Below are 23,654 nucleotides of genomic sequence, written 5' to 3' on the forward strand. Positions count from 1 at the left end.
ATTTCCTATCCATTTAGGAAAACATCTAACTCAAATTTTGCCTCTACTTAAACGTTGAAATGAAAAGCAATTTCCCAAAATCTCCATCCTCATTTAAATATTAAAGTACACTAAATTAGTAGCTGTGACATTAATAAACTAATTACCTTTTTGGTTGCCTAAACGACTTTCGTGCAAGTGTATGCAGTCAGGATAGTTCATGAGACGCTTGTCCTGACATTTCAGTGCAGATTATATTATTCTGACCTTTAAAATAGTTACTTCCCAAGTGTTATTTACGTTGATGAAAGCTGACGATTTGATGAAATTTCTTTTAAATTATATTCATCTCGTAACCTGTAACGTAACCTGTGTGAAACTAATCCGCCGTCGTTCCGCTTCCTCAAAAATCCGGTCTCCAGGATTTGGAGTTCGCCCTTCTGGTCCCACTCGCACTTTTTTGTCAGCGAACGGAGCTGTCAACCTCTGGCTGGTCAGACCTTGACAACGAAGCTTCACTCTGCACTGAGTAACCTGTAGTCTAGAGTCTGTCTCATGTTGCTCTGGTAATTGTTTGGCATTAAATCACCTTTCTGTTTTTGCTGCAGCCTCATTCACACAGCTACACCCAGCAATTTTAAATAGGCTACATATTTTCCAAAAAAAAAGAAGAAACTTAACATTTCATTTCAATTCAGCAAAGCAAATAGCTTTAATTGTGACCATGTCCGGCGAGGAAGCACCTGCTCAGCAGCAGAAACCCGAGGAACAAAAGCAAGACAGCAAACCCAGCGAGGAGCCTAAAACGGAGACCAAGCAGGAATCCCCGCCAGCCGCCGAGGCAGCAGCGGCGCCGGCGGCGACAGAGAAAGCCCCTGAGGAGGAGGTCTTTACCTACCGGTCCCTGGTTCTCTCCGGCTATGGAGGATATGATAAAGTCAAGCTGCAGGTGAAGAAAGGGATGCCCACTCTGAAGACCGGAGAAGTGCTGGTGCGGGTCAAGGCGTGCGGTCTGAACTTCGCTGATTTGTTGGGAAGACAGGGTCTGTACGACCGGCTGCCGTCTCCACCCGTCACGCCCGGGATGGAGTGCTCCGGGGTGATTGAGGCTTTGGGGGAAGAAGTAACGGACAGAAAAGTAAGTTTCTTTCTCGTCCTCTCACTTTTGTCTACATTCTCCCTTGAGTATATTTTTTATCTAAAAGTCAAAAATGAATAAACCTTTTCATTCGTGTTGCACCGCAGAAGAATAAATATCCCAGAACATGGCGCTTTAAATAGCAGCTTCAAGCGGTATCATGTTTAAGAAGTTGAATGCGGTTGATAGGATAGATTTGGGGATATAGATTACACTGGCATAACGGTGCTGATCATTTCCGCTCAACATTGTAGCTACTATGCCATATAGGTTCCCCGGTTATCTTACTTTTTATGACAATACCAAATCCAAACCTTATATTCTTTTCACTCGATATGAACGACTGAACAAGTACGGTGGAAAGTATAGCTATCAAGGTACTTATTGGAAATAATTTTGCGTTGGCCCGTCTTTTTAGAAAATACACACTGCCTTGAATTACGCCAGTCGTTTCTCTGTGAAGTTACAATATTTCATGTTTCCAGATAAGGGGTTAATATCATTAAGTCTATTAAGTTAGTTGTCTAATTGACCCATGACAATGAATTCAATGAACAGCCAGCGCCCTTAGTCTCAGTTGAGCATAAACAATACGCTCCGCTGTGCGCATGTGTGATTGACAGTTCCAAGTTGGACTTGTACTTGGCAGCGAAGCTGCCGTGTGGCTGCTCTCCCACTGTCCTTTTATTTCTGTTTCCTCATCCTGAAAGAGGATTGATTCTCATGGTCAGAGGGAAACCCAACTATAATCAGCAGAAAAATATTTTTTGCAAAGGAAGTGTTTCGGATATGGTGAAGCCTATAATTTGTGTATGCTATTGTGATGCCCGCGTGTATGTGACTGTCATTCTTCCCTTTGTTGGAGAGCGCCCCTCGTGCATTGAAGAAACGGGATGGGCGAGGCACGCGTCTGTGAGAGAAAATGTAAATCAAACACGCGCTCTTTGTCAGGAGCATCATATTGTGTCAGCGAAACGTCTCATTTATTCATTGTTTATTCGTGTTTTTGTTTCTTTAAAAAATCAATGACCTGCTAAGTAAAGAGAAATATTCCAAAGAACCATCACTGTAAATAATGTATCCTGCAGAATAAGTGTTTTTTAACAATATGTAGTGAAGCTGTTCGGTGATGCGCAACGCTCATAACATTTTATGATGAAACAATTATTTGAAGTCAGGCTTTGAGAACCTGTATGATGATCCATCTATCTGAATAAGATGATGACTCATGTGTGACTGTTACTGCCTCGATCATTTTGACGGCGCTTAGCAACAGCAAGCAGTATTGAACTGATTATATTGACATTGTAATCTGGCAGCCACACCTTCTCACTTATTTAACTCGAGTATTCAGACTCAGTGACCGCGTTTTTTCCACAAGGCAACCAATTAAAATTAATTTATTATTCCAATTTTCAGTTCATTTTTGTGTTATGCCCCATTAACCTCAAGTAGCTATATTTAGGTAGTTTATTTAGCTGTATACAATTGCACCAGTGTTATTTCAAAAAAGCTGAAATGCAAAATACAAGAACATTGTCATTCTTTTGTCAAAATGTCAAAAACATTTCCAAGGCTGGTCTCCTTTTGCACAACTCCATGCACAAATTGTTCTGATGCAAAACACACCCTTAACATAAAGGTAGTGTGCCACTGGCTCACTGTGGATAAAAGCATTTTCTGTGAGATAACTCATACGGCTGCTGCTGCCGCATCACAAGCACAATGTCTTGATTGGGTGGGCAGACACTTGTCTCCCGTTCCACCGCAAATGTCAATCACAATTTTTTTCATGATCTCAATTTGACTGATAGAAAGAATTATATTAAATCAACCAGTTTCCAGACATCCAGGGGGATTTGAATTGTGCTTTGGGATGTCTTGGGGTCTCACTATTTTTATGGAAGATGGAAACTCCCACTGGCACATTTTTGGTGAACAAATATGTGTGTCTGTCTGTGTGTGGGGGTGGGACTAATACAATTGCTCTTGATCAAGGACAGTTACAATAAAAATAACAGACTAATGCCAATCCCTTGGTAAACTAACTTAGTTAGCGAACTTCATCTCTGGCAGACATCTTGGCCTAAAAATTGAGATCATCTGTTCTACCTACAGTGATAATTGTGTTTGAAACAGAATCGGATGCAGTTGGGGCAAAGCCACGGCAAAGCCCCGCCCACACCCCCACCCAAACACACCGACACACAGACATACACACTCACACACACACAAACACACAAACATTCTCCCCAGCTCCTGTTCTGGATCCCTTAAACTTAAAACGTGAAGAAGAAATTGGCTCATAAATTATTGAAATATTTTGACCTTTAGCAGCCAGCAGCACTGAGCTGGGAATGTGCTGATCGGAGGCAGACCGCAGTGGAGGGTGTTTGGTGTAGGTGCGACAGGAGGCTGAGACTGACAAAAACCGGAACGTGGCGCTCACAATCCGCCCAGTTCCTACAGGCTGCAGTTCAGCTCTGCGATGACATCACCCTCTGATGAACTCAGAACTGAGGGGAACGATGACGTGAAGCCAAGGCAGGAATTTCCGTAAATCTACTCAGGGCTGTGTCACGATCTTTTCCCCTATTCTTCCCCTACTCGCCTGTTTTTCTGTGTTTGTGAGTGCAGTTAGGATCCAACCCATATGTTCTCAATTACCTTCCTCTGTCCCACATTGTCAGTCTGGAATTTCCTCCCCACCACACCCGGCCGATCCAAAAAAAAAAAATTGTGCACTACATTTTTTTTTAGAGAGAAGGAACACATTCTTGGTGATAATTTTTGGATCTGAACTGGTAGCTGTCCATGAAAAAAAACTGAATTGACCAAAAGAGAATAGCAGATGTTGTGCAAAATGTTTTGTTACACCGTGTGCATCACCGTGTGTAGGCCTGTGTATGGATGTTTTGAGCTTTACTACATGGTATCTGTGTAGTAGTTCCTCTGTGGTTGAGGCTGCGGTACCTCTGGCCTCTGTCGGAGTCTTGGGGATTGCTTTGGCCGTGGGACTGTGCCTGGGCAATCCCACTGTGAGTGGGTTTGGATGTCCAACCAGTAACAAAGACAGCAGCATGTGCAAATACATGTTTGGCTTTCCAGGCGCATTAAGACCACAAGTTTTGTTGGTTCAGAGAGTGGAATGACCACATTCAATGCAGTCTCAGTCCCTGTCCTGGAGAATCATTTTTTTGCAGGCCGATATTTCCCCTCTGAGCAATGAAGTTGTCTTCATAATAACAGTTTTGAAGGAACTGGGAGAACATCCCAGCTGTTAGAATGCTTGTAGAAAATCTACTGACATATAGAATTTGAATTACATGAGAAGACTCCTTGACTCCAATGAGATCATGGTATAGACCAGTTCAGAGAAGCTCCAGTCTTCCGATGCTCATCTAAAAGTTATCGGTTGTAGGTGGTCTTATTTTTCAAATAGTGGTGGGAAGCAAAGCTGGAATGATCTCCCTTTGCCTTTGTAAGGAAGGACCTGGCCCAGAGTGAGAGGGGATGCATTGTCAACTGCAAGAGGAAGCGTTACTGTGCAGCTTTCCTCTGACTCTGGTGCCTTGGCAGGGTTGCCCCTGACTGCACTCTGTATCATCCTGCACATTTGCCGATGCAGACAAATGTGATCCATGAGTCAGTCCATTTTCTCATCCCACGCTGCAAAAAACCCCACACCTATTGATCGCTGCCATATCGGCAATTAAACTTTGAGAGCATTGATTATGGTGGCAGGCGAGAGAGAGGGCTTTCTCTGTCTGAAGAGCATAGACACTCAGGCTCATTGCTCTCTCCCTCTCTCTCTCTCCCTCTCCCCTCCATTATAAGGATCAACATTGTGGTTGTTTTTCCCAGGGAGGAGAAAGCGTGTTTTGTGTTTTGCGGTGAGGAGGAATTTGGCAGGGCCTGCCCTACGGCGCAGTGCCAACGGTGAAGATTGCCCATTGTCTTGTCTCGGTGAGAGGAAGAAGAGAAGCGGCCTCTCAAAGATTAAAGAAAAAAAAAAACAGGAAGAGGTTGAGAATGTGGAGGCTGCTGCTGCTCCTTCCTGTGTGCCGTGTTGCTACGCCCCACTCTGAACGTGACCTTGGAGTTTCTCTGAGAATCAGTAAGGAAAGGCTGTCAGTTCAAATGAGCCCGATGTGAACTCCAGGACACGACTGGGCTGGGCCATTTCAGTGTCTCCCATTGGCAGCTGATCACCCTGGAGATGAAAAGCCCAGCCTCTATGAATTAGTGTGGAGTACCGTGGCAACAGTGCAGAGCAGTGGTCAGGCTGCACGTGTGAGTGCTCATTGAGGCCATTAAGAGTGGGTAGTGTTGAGTCGTTACATTTGTTTGAATTATGTTCATAGGAGTTTGGAGCTGTGTGAAAGCATTTTGTAGCGGCAGTGCTCAGGACAAAAATGTGTAATAGTTACAGTGTTCAGGACAACTAAGTGGAGTGTGATAGTTTAGAGGGCAAGAGTGGAAAGTGAGCAATAGTGGAAAGTCATAGTCAGTTGCCTAGAGAGTAGATCAATCAGGCCTGCAAAAGGTCTACTGCACAAATCTTAATTAACATAAGAGATGCAGAGATAGAGATAGAAAGAAATATATCTCCCCAGAAATGGGGACTTGCTGGGTAAATAACAATGATGAGCCTAAACAGAGACACCCACAGAACAAGCTGAATGAATGCACTGTGAGGATAGTAAAGCTTCCCTGACCCCGCCCTGTCTCATTTCTCTTAGGTGGGGGACAAGGTGCTGGTGCTGAACCGATACGGGTTGTGGCAGGAGGTGGTGGCTGTGCCGGCCAGCCACACCTTCATCATGCCCGAGGGCATGAGCTTCGAGGAGGCAGCCGCCATCCCCGTCAACTACATCACCGCCTACATGATGCTCTTTGACTTCGGCAACCTGCGGCCCAACCAGAGCGTGCTGGTCCACATGGCGGCAGGTAGGGGGCGCATGTACGGATGTGCAGCTCAGTACACACACTTTACAGTGAGGTGGAATTTTGAATTCCTCTGCCCCTCTATTTGCATTGTCTTCATTGTAACACAGTATAGTGTAGGCAGGAGATGTATGCACTTATATGGATACACTTATGTTCTGTTGGATACACTTATGTATTGTGCCAGAAGTTGCTCTGGATAAGACCGTCTGCTAAATGAATGTGATGTGATGTAATGTAATGTGAAACTGAGAGATGGAGAATGTTCCTGCCATGAATATAGAGAGAGCTGGAGAGCTTCTGCTTGTGTGTGTTTGTGTGTGTGTGCATTAAATGCATTGTATGTGACATTTAAATTGTTTAAATTTTAGAGGATTAAAAGTACGATGATTAATAATTAACAATTGCTCTGCGATAACAATAATCCACCTCTTGTGTGGATTTGTGAGCAGCACAAATCATTTCCATTCATATCAGCAAAAGACTCACCTGGGGGTTTAGGCCTAATGAAAGATTAAAAGCTCCCTGTTGTTGCACAGTTTGTCTATTGCACAGGAGTGGTTCTCTTTCTGATTGCAGCAAATGCATCAACCATCAGTAAGGAGTGTTCAAAGCATCACTCTCCATAGGTTTTATCAGGTGATCCTTCCAGATAGTTATTGCCGGTTAGGGGCAATTCAATGTAAACATAGTTAATGATGAATAGTGAATTTATGATAGGGTTGATGTGTCCTTGTTAAAAATAAATACTGTAAAAGTTACATCACCGAAGTAACATAAATCCAAACACAAAGCCCAAGCTTTAATGAACAAGTGGAGCCTAGAAGATGGTACTCATTGACTCATTGGCCCATTGACTATCACAAAGAAGACAACTAATTTCAATACCAGCACTGTAGAAGTAAATAAAAGTCTTCGTTTTCATAGGAAAGAGTGATGCATCCGTGCCAGCCTCCTGCTGTACTTGAGTCCTCAGCTGGGCCTCCCTATCTGTATGTCCTTTTCCAGGCCTCTTCTCAGCTTATGGGCTTCAGCTGTTGTGACACTGCAGGACTCACTGACAGTGAAAACCCAGCACTGTGGCTGCTAAAGTCACTGGCTGCATCTGAGGGTTCCTGTGCAGCCGCATTTCTTCTGAGATGCAGTGTTAGGGTTGATCCTGGCTGAGCCTGCAGTCCTCTCCGGAGAGCATTGTCGAGGTGCCCCATTTTGCAGTGCTGTGTTTTAGTGCTGACACGCCCCTGTCACCCAGATCATGGCTACGTTCTTGCTTCTTCGCTGTCCTGGTTTTTTTTTTTATTCACACTTATGGTTCCTCTCTTGTCCTCCTTAGCAGTTTTAATTTAACCTTCACTCTCCACAGACACTCTTACCCAGGGCAACATACAGTAAATGGTGTGATTTTCAGATCATATGCTTTTTTCATTTTGTGGTCTTTATGTGATGACACATTGAGATGATGTCAGAGTTTGCTTAGGTTTCTGCAGTCATGGCCAGAAATGTCTGCCTACTGTTGCAGTGGATTTAAAGACAGCACAATAAAAAGTGTGTGCGCGCGTGTGTGTGTGTGTGTGTGTGTGTGTGTCTGAGGACAGTACAAAAAACGTGTTTGTCTTTTTGTCTTTCTCTCAATCTGGTTGTGTGTGTGACTGATGGCAACAGATTGTGTTTGCTTTCACATTGTTTATTCTGTTTATTCAACTGTTTTTGTCAGCAAATTTGTATAGTATCCACTTTATTGTTGTGTAACAATACTTAATGTCTCAAAACCCAAATCTTGCCTTTTTAAACCATGCAAGAACACTAAATGAATGTTGCAAGAAGGAATAAGAAGTTATGTAAATGTCTGTGTCAGTTGGACCTAATGAAGTATAATCCGTTGTTTGAGTAACACTCCACCAACCACAATGCACACACATAATCACTGCAGCTTCTCAGAGGAAATCTTCAAGGTAAGTCAAATGAAAGGAGACTATCGGCTTATTGACTAGTTTGTTTCAAATCTGAAACCCACAAATTATGAGCTTTAAATGGGTGTTGTGCTCCTGTCACCTTTCCTCATCGCCGCGCATTCACAGGTGATGTGTATGCTTGTGTTTTGTCTACTCTTTATGCATATGTAAATGTGTCATTTCCATTTTTTAAATCTGTGATTTTCTAGAAACCTTGAATTTTAATTGCCTCCAGGAGGATAAATAAAGATATATTGATTTATTGACTGAATGACTGATGACTTAGGATGGGAAGAAAATTGAATGGAAGGAGGTTGAATGAAAACCCACCTATTTGTCAATGATAAGTTATTACATTATTACATTACATTACATTATTGGCATTTAGCAGTTACAATAGCATCAGTTACAATGTTATCCATTTCTACAGCTGGATATTTAAGTTATGGTTTCAAATTCTTCTTGTAGCAATATGCTAATGCTGTTGTCATTATACATTTTGTCAGCACTCAGACGTGCTAGGCTTCTGTATAACCACATGCTGTGTGAGCTTACCATCAATACCACTTTGCTGTCAAAATGCATTAGCTGAAGGTTGCTCTGTCTGATATTTAGTCTCTCTTCATGTCGACACTACTGACCCTAGAGTCGGCCGTGTGACTGAAAATAAAACAAGTTCACCCACCGTATTTTCTCTCTGCGGATCATCGGTGACACTGCGGCTGTGGTGCACTGAACACTGGGTTCCCCAGGCCTTTTGACTGACAGTGGCGTGGCCGCCACACATGCTCTAGAACGAGAGACATCGGCTGATTAGGACCTGAAAGCCTCTCTCTCCTCATTAACACGGACGTGATTGCCGTCAGGAAAGGGCTTGCCAACTCCTGTCACCGCGCCCAGTCCCCACGAAGAGCCATGACCCCCCCTCCCCTCCCCGCCTTTTTCGGTCCGCAGGCTCCCAAGAGGTGAGCAGACATGTTTCGTGGGCCGATTGAGGAGCCCTGCTCTCCAGGCTGCCAGGGGGATGTACTGGGCCGCTCCAGGTTGCTGTGTCCCTGAATTTCTCTGCAGAGATGCAGTCTTGGAAGCGTAGCATTGATCAAAGGCCAACATGGGCAATCACTATAAAGAAAGGGAAAGAGAGAGAGAGAGGGAGAGAGAGCGAGAGAGAGAGAGAGAGGGAGAGAGAGAGAAGGAGAGAGAGACACTTTGCTAATTCGCCTGGCGCTGCCCTGCACCATCAGAACCCCACCACGACTGCAGCCTCAAAAGCCCCCCACCCACCCCTGCAGGCCCAGGGCTCCAGTCCCCCTGTCCCAACAATGGCGTATTGTTCCCCCCTCATCCCACCCACACACTGCAGGCACGCACATCTGCATCCTCCCTTTCGCGCTCCACTCGGAGTCACTCTCTCGGCTGCGGTCAGCACCTCTTCATAAAGCATGAGGGCTTACATTCGTTTCCTTTTGTTTTTTGAAGCGCGCCAGAACTGGACTGACAGACGGGTTGCCATTATGTGTGCGTGTGCGTGTGTGTTTTTTTCTCTACTGTAAAGTCTTCCTCTAACCTTTCGCTGAACCCAGGCCTGCACTGAAAGGCCTGTTTATGCCTGGCCTCACGCTTGAGGCTTGTCCTCACACAGTCTGCCGAGCTCCAAGATCTGTTGAGATACACGGGGAAAGAGGGCAACACAGGTGGGAGAAAAGGAGAAAAATATGAGGGAGAGAGAATCCCCTGAAGAGATGGCTTAGGAATAAGAAGGAGAAGGGCAAAGATTCGGTAGTGGGGAGCAGTGGGAAGTTTAGCATAGCAGTAAGGACCAGGCATTGTAACTCAAAGGTTGCAAGTGCAATCCCCATTCAGAGTGCTGCTTTGGTACCCCTAGTAAATATCCAGCTGTATAAATGGAAATTGTGAACATGGTACGCCGTATAAGTCATTTTGTGTGAAAGCATCTGCTAAACAAAAAGAATGCAAGAGCCTGAGAATGAACAGGAGAGGGGGAGGTAGAATGAGATGCAGCAGAGAAAACAAGAGAGGTCTCACCAATCGAGCCCTTTTGAATAGGAGAAGTAGAGACAGTGTGAAACAGAGAGAGCGTGTGAGAAGCAGAAATGGGGGGAAAGAGGCAGCAAATGTGGAGGGAAGCAGAGACAAACAGAAAAACAGAGAGAGCGACAGTGAGGGCTAGAAACGGAGTGGGAGTCTGCGGACTTGAAACCCAAAGGAGCTGAATTGCAAAGAATGGAGCGTTAAAGTGCTGGAGGAGACGCCACAATCCTAACTGCTGGAAATAACAGGTTCCACGCAGGAGACTGTATTACATGCTGGCCGGCTGCCTCTCAGGAATACCAACAGTGCCTCTGCTGAGATCGTGGGAGAAGGGAAATTTAGAGATATGTGTTTTCCGTCCATGGATTATATCTCTGAGGGACCAAACCTGCAAACTTCACAACGGCGTGGCATCACTCCTGATGCCCCACCTCGTTTCCACAGGGAGCCAATGGAGCTCTTGTCTTGACTCCACAGAGTGATGTCACCATTTGTTGCAGACTCACATACAAGCTGGGTTCAGCCATGCTTTGCCCCTAAACTCTCAGCCCCAGCCAACCTTTAGGCGTTGGTCTCGAGTATCTGACCTACAGCAGCAATGTCACCGTGCGCTCCAAGTGGGAACCAAACTTGTGAAGTTCTGAACCACTGGGTGCAACTCCCAAGCAGAGATATGAGTAGCTGACTGCACAGAAAGCTCCCTCACAAAGAGGACCAAACAGCAACGCTGTTGCCCAACCACAGGGGGCAATGTCGTTGTCCGTAGCAGAATCACATACTGTGCATATTGAGCTTCTCTACACATTACATAGCAGGACTGGACTGCACCTGTTCTGCCTATTGGTAGAGCCTATTCTCTGTCTCTGGCTGATAAAAAGCTTCCCCTCAGAAGGGCATCATACAGTTGTCATGAATATTTCAATGTTAGACAAGTTGGAAACTGGACTGTAGTCCAGTCATCCATCTTCTTCACATTTAGTGCCAAACTGTGAAGTATCTGGTGACTTTCTTAATTTTGATATTGTATAACATGGGTGTGGTGCAACTTCACAGCCTTCCACTGACAGATCAGTCACAGAATTAGTAAAATGTTTAGTACTTTTGGTGGAGGAAATATTTTATGAGTCATTTTCATGTCGAGTCAAGGTGAGACACAAGTTAGCATACATATAGCACATACATCGATTGGATAGTGCGGCTTTGCACGTCTTATATCTGACATCATTTCACATCAGATATCAGAGTCAGTCTCTCTCATTGTGGTCAAACCGTCTCTGAGACCTGCCAGGGGCTAAAAGCAGAAGATAATGTAGAAAGATAATCACTCAACAACAAGCTCTCTCTCAAGCAACAAAACTTTGGTCAGGGGGCACCACTGACCTGTCCCACTGCAGTGTGTATGTGTATTGGTACTGGATGCTTGTAAGTAGATGAGAGCTTTGTCGCTCAGGAAGTCACAGAGGGCTCCAATTCATTGGTCTCACCAGATGTGTTTTTTTTTCCTTTCCTTAGCGTTATTTAATTTACGTGTCCTCATTTGACCCATCACATTACAGAATATTTTGTAGGTACGCAGAGTTATGGCACAAATTACATTTAATACTCGATTTGCCTACAAACTTACCTGGGGCTGCCTCATTGAATGCTTTTAGATATTCCATGCATCTTACTTTTGTAATGTTTTATTCATTCAAGTAAGTCACGTGAATGACAGGTGACAATTTTGATTGTAAAAATGGGCTATAACAATACATTTGAGATTTGAAATTTGAGCTGTTATCCATTCACATGGCTGCCCTGTACCATGAAAATTGTAGAGCAGAATTGAACAATACAAAAAATGTTTAATGGAAATTCTTGCTGATTGGTTGCACAATTGCTTAATAACTCTTGTCTACTCAGTTTACCATGAGACTGCATCCCAGCAATCACTTATAGAATAACATTACATCTCCACACCTTGAATACTCTATCTTAAATGAATGTATAATCAAATATGTGATGCTGTAAGCATACTTTTCAAAACACTGTCAGTATTCATTTTCAGTTTTTACAAGGATGAGTCATTAGTTTGACTGCATTCAGAGGGAAACTGCCTAATGAAAATATGAAATCAGACTGTTCCCCTGAGCAGAACAGTGGAAACTGCTTTGCCAGGCGACTGACAGCTCAGCAACTGTGAGTTGTGTGCCAGTTCTCTGCTTGACACACACACACACACACTCTCTGCCACCACCCCAGGCTGAGGAACGCCCCTGTCTCACTCTGGCAGCACTGACTCCCAGAGTCCCAGCCATTGAATCCGAATGGATTTCCGCTGTGTTCATCATCTGCACGCTCCACTGTTTGACCTTTGCTTTCCGCTCCATGACAGCAGGAAAACCTGATCACAGCACAACTTATCACTCACCTTGAGACAAAATAAAAAAAAAACATGACTGAGACATGAACACTGTTAACTTCCCATTTTGGCCGTGTGATGCATGGGTGTTTTTCAGTTTCTGGGTGTGGAAGTGTTGGCTGTGGAGAGCGGAGTGAGTTTCTAGGGGAAGTTCCTCTTCACTTTGGCCAGCCACTTCATCACGCCTAAGGATTTAGGGCCAAATGAAGTCAGAGAGAAGAGATAAGGACAGGGAGAGAGTGACAGAGACAGCCCTACTCTGTGCCTGGTGTCTTCATTTGTCCTTGTTGAGAAAAAACTTTGACATCTGTTAAATTTCATGGGTAAACAATTCAAATAAACCAAACTGTAACAAATCAAATTAGCTGCTGGAATTTTCTTAACTGCCACATTGTGGGGGAGGTTGGAGGTGGGGAGCGAGATTAAGAGAGTGTCTTCGTTGTGGTACACCCTCAAGACAATGATTTCAAGTATGTGTATGAGAGAAGGAGGGAGGGAGGAGGGGCAGGGGGAGAAGTTAGAGGGAGAGAATGTGTGAGTGAGAGAAGGGGGAGAGAGAGAGAATGGCATGGGGTGATGGACTAATTGAATCTGTGCACATATTTGCAAAGATTAGCAGATGTAGATAGACTTGAAAGACTGTTTCTGTGTGTGTGTGTGAGTGGGTGAGTGAGTGAGTGAGTGTGTGTGGGTGTGTGTGTGTGTTTGTTCTTGGCAGGATTGCCCCAGGTCTTGTGATGGGAGATTGGTGGTGTCACGGGGCTGGCAGACTGGCTCTGTTCTCAGGGGCACATGCAGGTCTCTCTGCTCCCAGGGGCTCTTGTGGGGGGGTCCCTTTACACCCAGCCCCTCAGGTGGCACCCAGGCCCTGGTGCCTGTGTCGCTGCACCTGGGTGGAAGGGTAGAGACAGAGACATGGGAAGGGGGTGGGTGCTGGTGATTAAGAGGAAATCAGAATCAGCATATGAACAAAGGCAGAGGACACCGTTCTCCTGCTGCACTGTGGAGCACAATGTTTGCTGTCAGCTTCATTCAGAGTGCATGATTACCGTTATTGTCTGAACCCCTGTACTGACTGGCTCTGGAGACACTGTTCTGGAGACACTTCCTGACACTGTTCTACTGCGTCTTCACTGAGATGTGAAGAGCTCAGACAGAGTCACAGCAGATTGTGTCTTAATACATCTCTGTGACCATGTGCCCCTGTGTCTCTGTGCACATACTCCTAGAGCTTGTTAGAGGAGTATAGAAGAGAAAATATCATACTTTGTGCCTGTTGGACTGTATATGATAAGTGCATGATCTTTTTCACTTTGCTTTCTTTCAAAAGCACTTTGTGGCTAGAGACCATTTATCACCTGGGAGACATGCAGTCTGTGGTTTTTCTGGTCCTGCGCAGGAGTTCCCACCACCATTATAAGCAGTTAAGGAATTAAGGAATTCTGGTGTTAAGGAATGCTGTTGATGGAACATTTGGTTCCAGCAATAGTGAAGACAGAAAAAGCCCAGTATCTTGTCATAATAAATGGCATAATAAAGATGTGGAATCACCCCCTGAGAGACTACACACAAGCACACATATGCACACACACACACACACACACACAAACAAATACACACTTGCATATTCATATGCAAATATACATATAAAATGTGCTTGTACACACAAAAGAACACACATATACACACATAAACACATTTGTATATGCCCATTTACACACATACACACACTCGCACGCACACACACACTCACACACACATACACACATACACAAATGCACGTATATGCATACACTTGCATATGCACACCCACCCACACACATATGCACACAGGCGCACACACACATGTAGAAATTTGATCACAATCTGGTCTAAATTGGTCTTGGTGAAAAGGTTTCAATTTCCTTGGTTGTGTTGATTCGAAAGCTTCTGAAAGAATTAGTCACTCATAACAGCAGGGCTTGGCTCCTGATCAGCAAGTAATGCGTCCTGAACCTAAGGGAATAAAATCCAATGAAACAAAATGACTTACCTGCTCCCTCACCCTCAACCAATTTGGTTCTGGTCCCCTTGGCAACTCAACTGCTTACTTCTGGGGACATGTTGAGTATACTCTCTTCTGCGTATCAAGGCTCACTGTCATTGTTATGTGAGGATTGTTTTCTTTGATTTCAGGGGGAAAATCTGAGTTTCTAGAGATTGAAGGTCTTACAGAACTGAAGTGGTGAGGGTGAATGCCATTGGTATGAATAGGAGTCTTTGAAAATATAACTTCAATTCAGAGACTTCATAATTGCCTGGATGGAGTGAAAACCACTAGAGTTCCAGCTGTGGCACTGTGCATGCTGGAGCCTAACTGGGACAATGCAGACCATAACCCGACATCAGTAAGTCTTGGCAGAGATGGTTGTTCTACCCCAGTGGCTCATCGTGAGATGAGATGGAGTGTCAGAACATTAGCAGTTTGGCTTTTTCCTTTGCAATGCATAGGGTGTGTGTGGGTGTATGTGTGCTTATGTAAGTGTGTGTACAGATATGTGTGATAATATGAGTGCATGTGTGTGCACATGTGTGTGTGGGTGTGTGTGTATTAGAATGTACATTTGTGCAGCCGGGTGTTTCGTGAAAATGTGCTGGAGCCAGATGCCATCACCTCTGAGACATGTCTCTGTGGTCTGTCCCATTCCTCTAGGGCAACTGCATTTCTGCAGTGTCATATCTCCACAAATCCCTTCACTGCCCTCATTACCTGACATGGGCTTTTCAGTGGGAACGTGTGGTTGGAGGGGCTTGCTGCTCGGTAGCACCTAGGAAACCTCCCATTTTAGCCACCCTCTCTTTTGTCCGAGGAATGCACTTCAATGCAGCAGGCCACTACCACCTCAGTGTCACACTGCGCCTGAGCACAAGAGACTGGAATGACAATTTCCTCACTCTTGAGGAAAATGAACATGCCCAAAAAAGCAATACTTGAACACAGACACTCAAAATTTCAGCATAGCTGTCGACTTGTAGTTGGCAATAATGTGGTGTCCCCTCCAATTCACGGCAGTATTGATAAAGAACAATGGGAGTTCATACAACACTGGTGCGATCCTAGAAGCGTCCATTGTTGATCTGTTGTTACACCATGAGAAATTTAATAACTGCTGATTGAGCTGGCAAAAGTACTCCTTTGCAGCTCATGCACATCCATTATGTTTTGAGAGTCCACTAGCAGGCCACACAAGACTACCATTTCTAATTGTCCTAGAAGGAACTCCTTGACACGTGAAGGAATCATATGCTTTGTCTTTCATGCCTAGCCCAAAGCCCCTCAGCTAGCTAGTCACTGCCTAATTCACAAAGTGTAAGGGGTATAAATTGATATAAGTTATTTTCATCTATCATACCTGAAAGGACATCACCTGTATCTAAAAAGAGACACAACATCTCCTGTCTTTCCCTTTGTTGTCCACTGTGGTACATTGCAAAGAGTACCTGCAGCCAGGGCAGTCTAATCTTATCCTTCCTTGCCACTAGGGGCACTATTTGTTTGATTCATAAGCTTTGGTGGACAGATGGAGAGGCTTTGAATTTGCTTCGCTTCCAGGGAGGATGACTTGGATTGGGCACTTGGCAGGTTTACTGCATATTTAAGCAAAATCTCGATTGTCACTAGATACCTGCAGAGCTGTACACTGGCTAATAGCACAGCACTCACTTGTGGTTACTTCAACGCAGGCTGTGGGTTTAAATCCTCTCCAGTGCAGGCACTCTTAGAGCCCTGAGCATCATAATATACTGGAATTGCTTCAGTGAAAAATCCAGCCCCTCCATAGCAAAACCACCTTGACTCCGCCTGAACAAAGGCAGCTTTTACAATGAACTCTAATGAGTACATCACCGGATGTGGTCAGTTTCTCCAGTGCTGTGGGTGTGCATGTACATGATCGTCACATTCTCCGCAGCATTCATTTTTATGGATCTCTGTATCTCCTCACCAGGGTAACCAAAAGAATGTAATTGCACTTAATGATTTTTCTACCCAGTGCACCATATAATGACGCTATTATTTTTGTTGCCTATGACAGCGCACAATACTTTGACCTTTCACGCACTACATAAATACCTAATGAGATGTCTTTTCATCCGCTGGGCCCAATTTAAGAGGCTGGGATGATTAAAGGAGATGCTCTCTCTTATACTATATCAATCTGAAATAACTAGAGGGTATGGATTGAGTAAATGCGTACTTTCAGGGGGCAGTTGTGTGAAGCAACAGTGGAGGAAAATTGTATTTGCAGGAAGAATTCTCCTTTCTATTATGTCTCATTCTCTCTTTGCAAGTCCCAGTCTTTCCCTCTCTGAGAGTAGCGTTTCTCCATTTCATTTAGTTGCTTAGCAGACGCTCTTACCCAGAGCAACTTACATAGGTTACAGTTCTTACATATCATTCATTTATGCAGCTTGACTGAAGCAATTCTGGATTAAGCACCATGCCTAAGGGTACAAAAGCAGTGCCCCCGTGGGGATTCAAACTGGCAAACTTTGGCTTATGAGTCCTGCTCCTTACCACCTCCTTCTCCTTTTCGTAACAGTTTTTTTTTCCTTTTTTCATTGTCAGTGTTCACATCTCTGTCTCTGATCAGTTTTCAGATCCTTCTCTGAGTCTCAATGTTTCTCCCTCTCTGATTCTCCACGTTCAATTCTTTCTCTCTTTTTAGGTGGTGTGGGCATTGCAGCCACCCAGCTGTGTAAGACAGTGAAGGACGTGACGGTGTTCGGCACGGCATCGGCCAGCAAACACGAGGCCATCAGCCAGGGCGGAGTCACGCACCCCATCGACTACCGCACGCAGGACTACGTTAGTGAGATCCGCAAGATCAGCCCCAAAGGTGAGGGCGGTTATTGAACCAGAGCAGAAGACTCCTAAACAACTACAGATTGCCTCATTCCAGAATGGCAATTTTCTGTGCAGGTGGATTGCACATGTGAACAAGGGATGGCTACTGTGCATGACTGCAGTTTGACTAACTGTTACACTGTGTTTTGCACTTGGCTGATTGATCTTATCATCTGAGACATTTCAGCCTTGTGTTTCTGCTTGTTTAGTCTCAGAATGATGTGTCTCTGGTGTTTAAGCGGGTGTTTCCAGGACTGTTTTGACACGTGTGTTGCTTACTATGAAAAAATATAAGACCCCTGAATAATCACTTACAAGCCCTGTTATCTCATAAGTGGATGGGCTTCTTTATTCAGGGAGGCTCTTGGAATCGTAGCTGCTGCTCCAAGCACCTCCTGTACTTACCATTGCACTCACTCCTGCAATGATTGAGTAACCTAATTGAGAGGCTAAGGAACCCCTCTGCTTCCAGCAAAACCAGTAAATTCAAAACCTGAGTATACTAAGCATTTATGTAATAGCCTTTATTCTTTATCAGGAAGGAATTCCATTCCTCCCTTTCTGATGTGTTCTTTCCTCCTCCCATATGAACCCAATATAAACACGGTGTGACCTTCTCTTTCCCACTCAGATCAAGAGATGCTTTAACATTTGCTAGGTGAAATATATTCCCAGGCTAGACAGACAAAGGAGAAGAGACTGGCGCGGTGCTGTGATGATCACACTCACTGACTCAGATAAACTGAGAACATACTTAAGTCTGTTAATCACAGTAGGTGCTGTAGAAAAGAATAGATATTAACATAGTGCCTTACTGCACACAAGCAATTTACTGAACCTCAGGACAATGGTGGTCTTAGACCTTTTTTGGTTGAAAGATTATTGTTAATCTTTATCGTTTGGCAGGCTAAAATGAATATGTTGGTATGCATTCATGATCACACTTTCCTTCTCTCATTCATGATCACACTTTCCTTCTCTCTTCTTCTTTCTGTCTTTCTCTCACCCCCCACACCCCGGCTTGGTTTCTCAGGCCTGGACATCATCCTTGACCCTCTGGGCGGCTCTGACACCCACAAGGCCTTCAATCTGCTGAAACCCATGGGCAAGCTCATCACTTATGGTAAGGGAGGTGTCCTCGTGTGACCCAGGGCCCTGAAGCTGGACAGGCCTGCAGGAAGTGCAGTTTTACCCAGCACTTACACTTCTTTAATTCTTGGAGAATTACATTACCCCAGAAAGATAAGAAAGCAAAAAAATCATCGTTCATCCTGGAGTAATCTGGGTCCAAAACCTGATGGAGACTCTAGCTAATTTGTTATCCCAGCTGAACTTATATGGTGGTGATGTGGGTGCCCATAGAATCTCTAGTTGGGTTTGTTGCACGCGGTGGATCAGCTGCAGTGAATGCGTCATGTTTGTGCGGTGGTGGGCAGAGGAAGTATGCACGAAGAATGGGGCCATTCCCCGGCCTGGTGAAAGTATGGATGGCCTCTCTTTCCCCCTCCACTCCCACTGTTCCTTCGGGCCTCCTTCTGCAGTTTATCAGAAGTATGTGCAGGCAGACAATGGCTGTTCTATGCACCCGACCAGGAATGTATCTGACTGTAGCAGACTGGCCCTTCTTCACTCTGTGAGCTGCCTTTGTCTGTGTCCAGGGAGTGAGCAGGAGAGAGAAGGAGGGGAGAGAGAGACAGAAGAGAGAGAGATAAAGGGGTTTGGGCAGAGAAAGAGGGCACTGGGGTGAGGCAGCATAAAGGGATATAGTAAGCAAGAAAGGAAGGGAGAGAGACAGAGAGAGGGGAGGGCAGGGGCAGAAAGCGTGTGTGAGTCAATTCTGAATCAATCGATTTATTTATCACTCATTTATAAATAGGTCGATTCAAGGCATGGGAGAGTATACTCCACGTAGTGGCTCTGCAGAAAGCACGATCAGAGGCTGCTCTTCGTTGCATCTCATCTGCAGCATCTTTTGCCTCGTGACAGGAAGTGGCTGCTGCATTGTTTGAGTTACCATGGAAACCACCATCTCATCCCTTATCAAATTAGATATGTCAGGCTAATTTTTTACACAACGTGTGTGAAGACAAACACTGGGCTAACAGTAGAAGTTGATTACTTTTACCATTTTACCATTTTTCCATGTTGTTGTTGTGTTCTGAATGGGAATTGAAAATCATTGTAGGTCACCTACACTAAGTCAATAGATATTTAAACCTTGAATTGTTCCTTACCTGTAATAAGCAGTACTCACTGAAGTCTACCACACATCTACTACTCATTGATTTAACCTGAAAGATAAGACATAGCAAATGTTCCCAACTATAGGTTAGTGAATTAAATGAATAAATTCATTTAGAAGTGTGTATGTTGTGGTTGTCTTATGGTTGTGTAGTAAGGAATAACTCAGAAAAACCTTGAAATGCATCAAGGAGTACAAGTGTTTGTGTACTAGTGTATAATAGCTCCACATCCAGACCTTTTAGTGAGTGGAATTACATAGTTTTAATTTCTGTAATGAATTATTTAATCATGTTATACAAGAAAGTAATTGGCTGGAGAGAGGGAGGGGGTATATTGCTTTAACTCTTGCCATTTCTCTGCTCGCCAGGCACCGCTAATATGCTAACGGGACAGAAAAAGAACCTGCTGGCTGTGGCGAAGACCTGGTATAATCAGTTCTCCACCAATGCTGGCAGCCTCATTCACGCCAACAAGTCAGTGTGCGGCTTTCACCTGGGCTACCTGGACGGAGAGTACGAGCTCATTTCTCAGGTGGTGGCCAAGCTGCTGGAGCTCTATGTCCAGGGCAAGATCAAACCCCGTGTGGACTCCACCTATCACTTTGAGCAGGTGAAGACCAGGGCTGGGATAGTGTGTGTGTGTGTGTGTGTGTGTGAGTGTGTGTGTGTGAGTGTGTGTGCGCACAATGCAAGCAGAAATATCAAATGATTAAACATCCAGGGCTGACCTGGTATGGCACGACTGGTTGAGTCCCTCATGCCCTGGAAGCATCATTCAATTATCACGATGTATGACTTCGATAACAACGGGCAATTTGACCACTCAGCTCAACGGGCCCGAGTTAAACAAATCAGGAGGTGGAATGAAAACCAGATTACAGCCGGTACTTCTTTTTTTTTACCATGGGACTGCCCTAGATCTGCTGGACAGAAGAGCCACTATACAAGGGTGAAGCAGATTACATTTGCATTCCCCTCTGGTCATTTTTTGGCTCAGAGACTGGAAGAGCACTATATGGAAAAGGTCTCTGGTTTTCTCTGCATTCCAGCTGCCTCAGAACGATGACAAAGTGCCTCAGATAATGGGTACGAAGAGGCACGTCCTCCCCACTCTGGGCCTAGCTGTAGCTTTACTGAAAAAGGCCATGTTTACTCCTCCTGTTTGCAGCAGCTTTTATCTCTTGGCACTGTCCTCGCAGACTCTAGGGTGGGGCGTGGGCTGTACTCGGTAAGGGGGGATGGGATGCTCATAAAAGCTTGTTGTACAGGTGCACCAAAGCATTTCTACAACGGCTTCAAAGAGACTCGCTCCCTCCCAGTCTCTTTCTGAGCACCAGGGAGGGGTCAAATGGCGCAGGTCAGAGGTCAGAGAGAGAGGGAATTTTGTTGAAGCTGTTTAAAGTTCAGAGTCGAAGGAAGTGTTGGGCTGCAGATGTTTATTTGCTCCGTGACTGCTTGTTCTGGTGGACACGCGCCATTATTTGACATGAGCGGTCAGTGTGCGCACATCCACCGCGCTCTGAAGCTTTGAAGCTCAGGTGCTGTGTTGTTTTTCAACAGGGCTTCCTTTTGTGTGCTGACGCTGCTGAATAAGCCTTGAGAGAAAGCACCAACAAATTACAGTAGTGCCGGAGAAACGAAATTGGGCTATTTCTCTGCGCTTCTCTCTCTCTCTCTCCCTCTGTCTCTGTCTTTCCTCACGTTGCCATGGTGACCTCCACCGGCATGCCTGTATCTGTCTGGGGTGTGGTCCCACCGTGGAGGAATGAGACGCAGAGAGAAGAAGCAAGGGAGTCTTTTCTATGGGAGTCTGAGAGAGCATAAGGGTCGGAGAGACAGTGATGCATAGTGCAATAAAGAGGAGATGAAAGAACAAATGTGAAAAAGACGAAAGGGGAACACATATCAATCCATCAGTATTGGATGTTGCTTTTTCATTTAATTTTCCTGACAGAAGCTGATCTTACATTCCTAATCCAATTGAATAAATTAGATTAAAAAAGAGCATCTCAGATTTCCCCTCATACACAACATTGCAAAAAAATCTCCACATTAATGTCTGTCTGTGGCTGTGTTTTACATCTGTAGTTTTTCAGAGTGGTTTTGTAGTTTCATAAATCACTCTTTACATAAACCTACAGACACATATTTTTACAGCACCAGTCATGTGACACAGCCCCAAGACCACACTCCAGGACAAACGTTATTGTGCTTATAGCCAAAGGAGTCAACCTGACTGGAAAATCGCAGTAATGCACTGCAAACCATTGTGGCGATGAGAGGATATTAGCAACATTGTAGTATGAGCTGTGGAATCAGACAGGAAACCCTAATATGCAAATATTTGGATGCTTAGAATTCTGTCTGCAGGATTCTTCCCAGTGAGATAGTGATCTCCATTTTTGCTGCCTTTTTGCAACACCTGCATAGGTTTTACAGAAGCACATTTCTGGCAATGACAGGAGTTACTGCAAAAATCATAAGAGTAGTTGAGTTTTCTCTACGTACAGATACGTACTGATGATTGATATTGATTCATTGGTTAATTGTAGTGTGAAATTGTATATATTCACATACATTCACTGCATTGACAGAGGTCTTGCCACACCTAGTCATTTATATCAAGCATTCTTTTTTCAAGCACCAGTTGCGCTCTCGTCTCCCCCACACCCCCGCTCCCACGCCTCCCCCCTCCCCTGTGTGCGTGTGTGCAGTCGTCAGTTGCCCGCTTCAAAGGGATGGCGCTAGTTGCTAGGAGACAGTCCGTTGTTGCCGTGGCTTTGGTCTTTAGGTGGTCTGTTTAAGTTGAGGTGGAGTTGAAGAGGTGACCCTGATCAATGGAGACAAAAAAAACTAAAAAAGAAAAACAAAATCACTCCCTCCCTGTTGACAGAAACAGCAGTGTTAGTGCTCAAGAATATCTATCCACTGTCCCTAAGGCTACAGCAGGCATATCTGACACATATCTCACTATGTTCTTAAAATGGTCCAAGAGGACATTAAATTGTGGTATTTGGTCAAGTGTTGATAAAAAACTAGTGTCTCATTCTTAGCCTTTCCTCTCTCTCTGTCCATTCAAATTCAAAGCATTTTAAGTACAGGAAAACATACCCAAGCATATTGCCAAGGCTTGCCGGTTCAAAATGTATTACAAGCAAAAAACAGAAATAAAAATAACACCAAAAAAGAGCATTGTCTCCTTCTTGTCAGTGTGTTGAAATCGGTAATGTGTGCCAACACTGCACCACTGGTGTGAAAACTCTTGTGCTGCTCACAAGGTGAGGCTCGGTGATCTGCGATCTGTCATGCTGAGCATCTCCTCAGCGGTGCGAGGTGCAAGGTGGGTGAGTGTGAGTGTGTGGAACATATCGCAGACAAATCAATTACTGTAGAGACAGATGGATAACACTGTACTCTTGCTGTGACAGATGGACACCACCTCCTTGATCTCTCATTCTCTCCCACCCCTTTAAATTTCCTCCCACACTTTCGTCTGTACACCTTCCTTCTCTCTTTCTCTGTAACTATCTTTCTGTGAATGTCTCTCTCTTTCTCATTCTCTATTTTTCTGTCCCTCCCCCTCCCGCCCTCTCTCCTACAGGTGGGAGATGCGATGCGACGGATGCAGGAGCGGAACAACATCGGCAAAGTGATTCTGCTGCCGGAGCCCAAGAAGGAGGAGGAGAAGAAGGAGGAGGAGAAGAAAGAAGAGAAGAAAGAGGAGAAGAAGGAGGAGCCCAAGAATGAAGAAATCAAGAAAGAGGAGAATTGAGAAGGAGGGCTAGATAGGGTCAGGAAGGTCATGTGAAGCCCATCTCTGAGGGGCTGGGGTTTATTTTATTTTTTTGTTTGTTTGTGTGTGTGTGAGTGTGTGTGTGTGTGTGTGTTGTTGTGTGTAGGGGGGGGGGGGGGCTTGGAGTTACGGTCTAAATTTACAGCAGTCTGAGTCACCCAGACCAGCTCTTAGTCTTTCCTGTCCATTCTAGCTGTGTCCTTCCAGCTCTGATCTTGCCCCCCAATCCCCCGCCCCTTTCACCACAAGGTTTGATCTGCAATG

At 44.7% G+C, this 23,654-nt stretch overlaps 1 protein-coding gene across 1 annotated transcript; it reads left to right on the top strand.

Annotated features, from left to right (window-relative positions):
* The first annotated feature begins 456 nt into the window (after nucleotides 1-456).
* LOC118781775 (synaptic vesicle membrane protein VAT-1 homolog) lies at nucleotides 457-23,489 on the top strand. Its single transcript, XM_036534840.1, has 6 exons — nucleotides 457-1,117; nucleotides 5,860-6,067; nucleotides 17,176-17,346; nucleotides 18,388-18,477; nucleotides 19,966-20,207; nucleotides 23,199-23,489. Exons 1-6 carry the CDS (start codon nucleotides 704-706, stop codon nucleotides 23,367-23,369), a joined length of 1,296 nt encoding a protein of 431 aa, XP_036390733.1. The 5' UTR covers nucleotides 457-703; the 3' UTR covers nucleotides 23,370-23,489.
* Nucleotides 23,490-23,654: the final 165 nt, after the last annotated feature.

This window comes from Megalops cyprinoides, chromosome 1, assembly GCF_013368585.1.
Source record: "Megalops cyprinoides isolate fMegCyp1 chromosome 1, fMegCyp1.pri, whole genome shotgun sequence".
NCBI classification, from domain to species: domain Eukaryota; kingdom Metazoa; phylum Chordata; class Actinopteri; order Elopiformes; family Megalopidae; genus Megalops; species Megalops cyprinoides.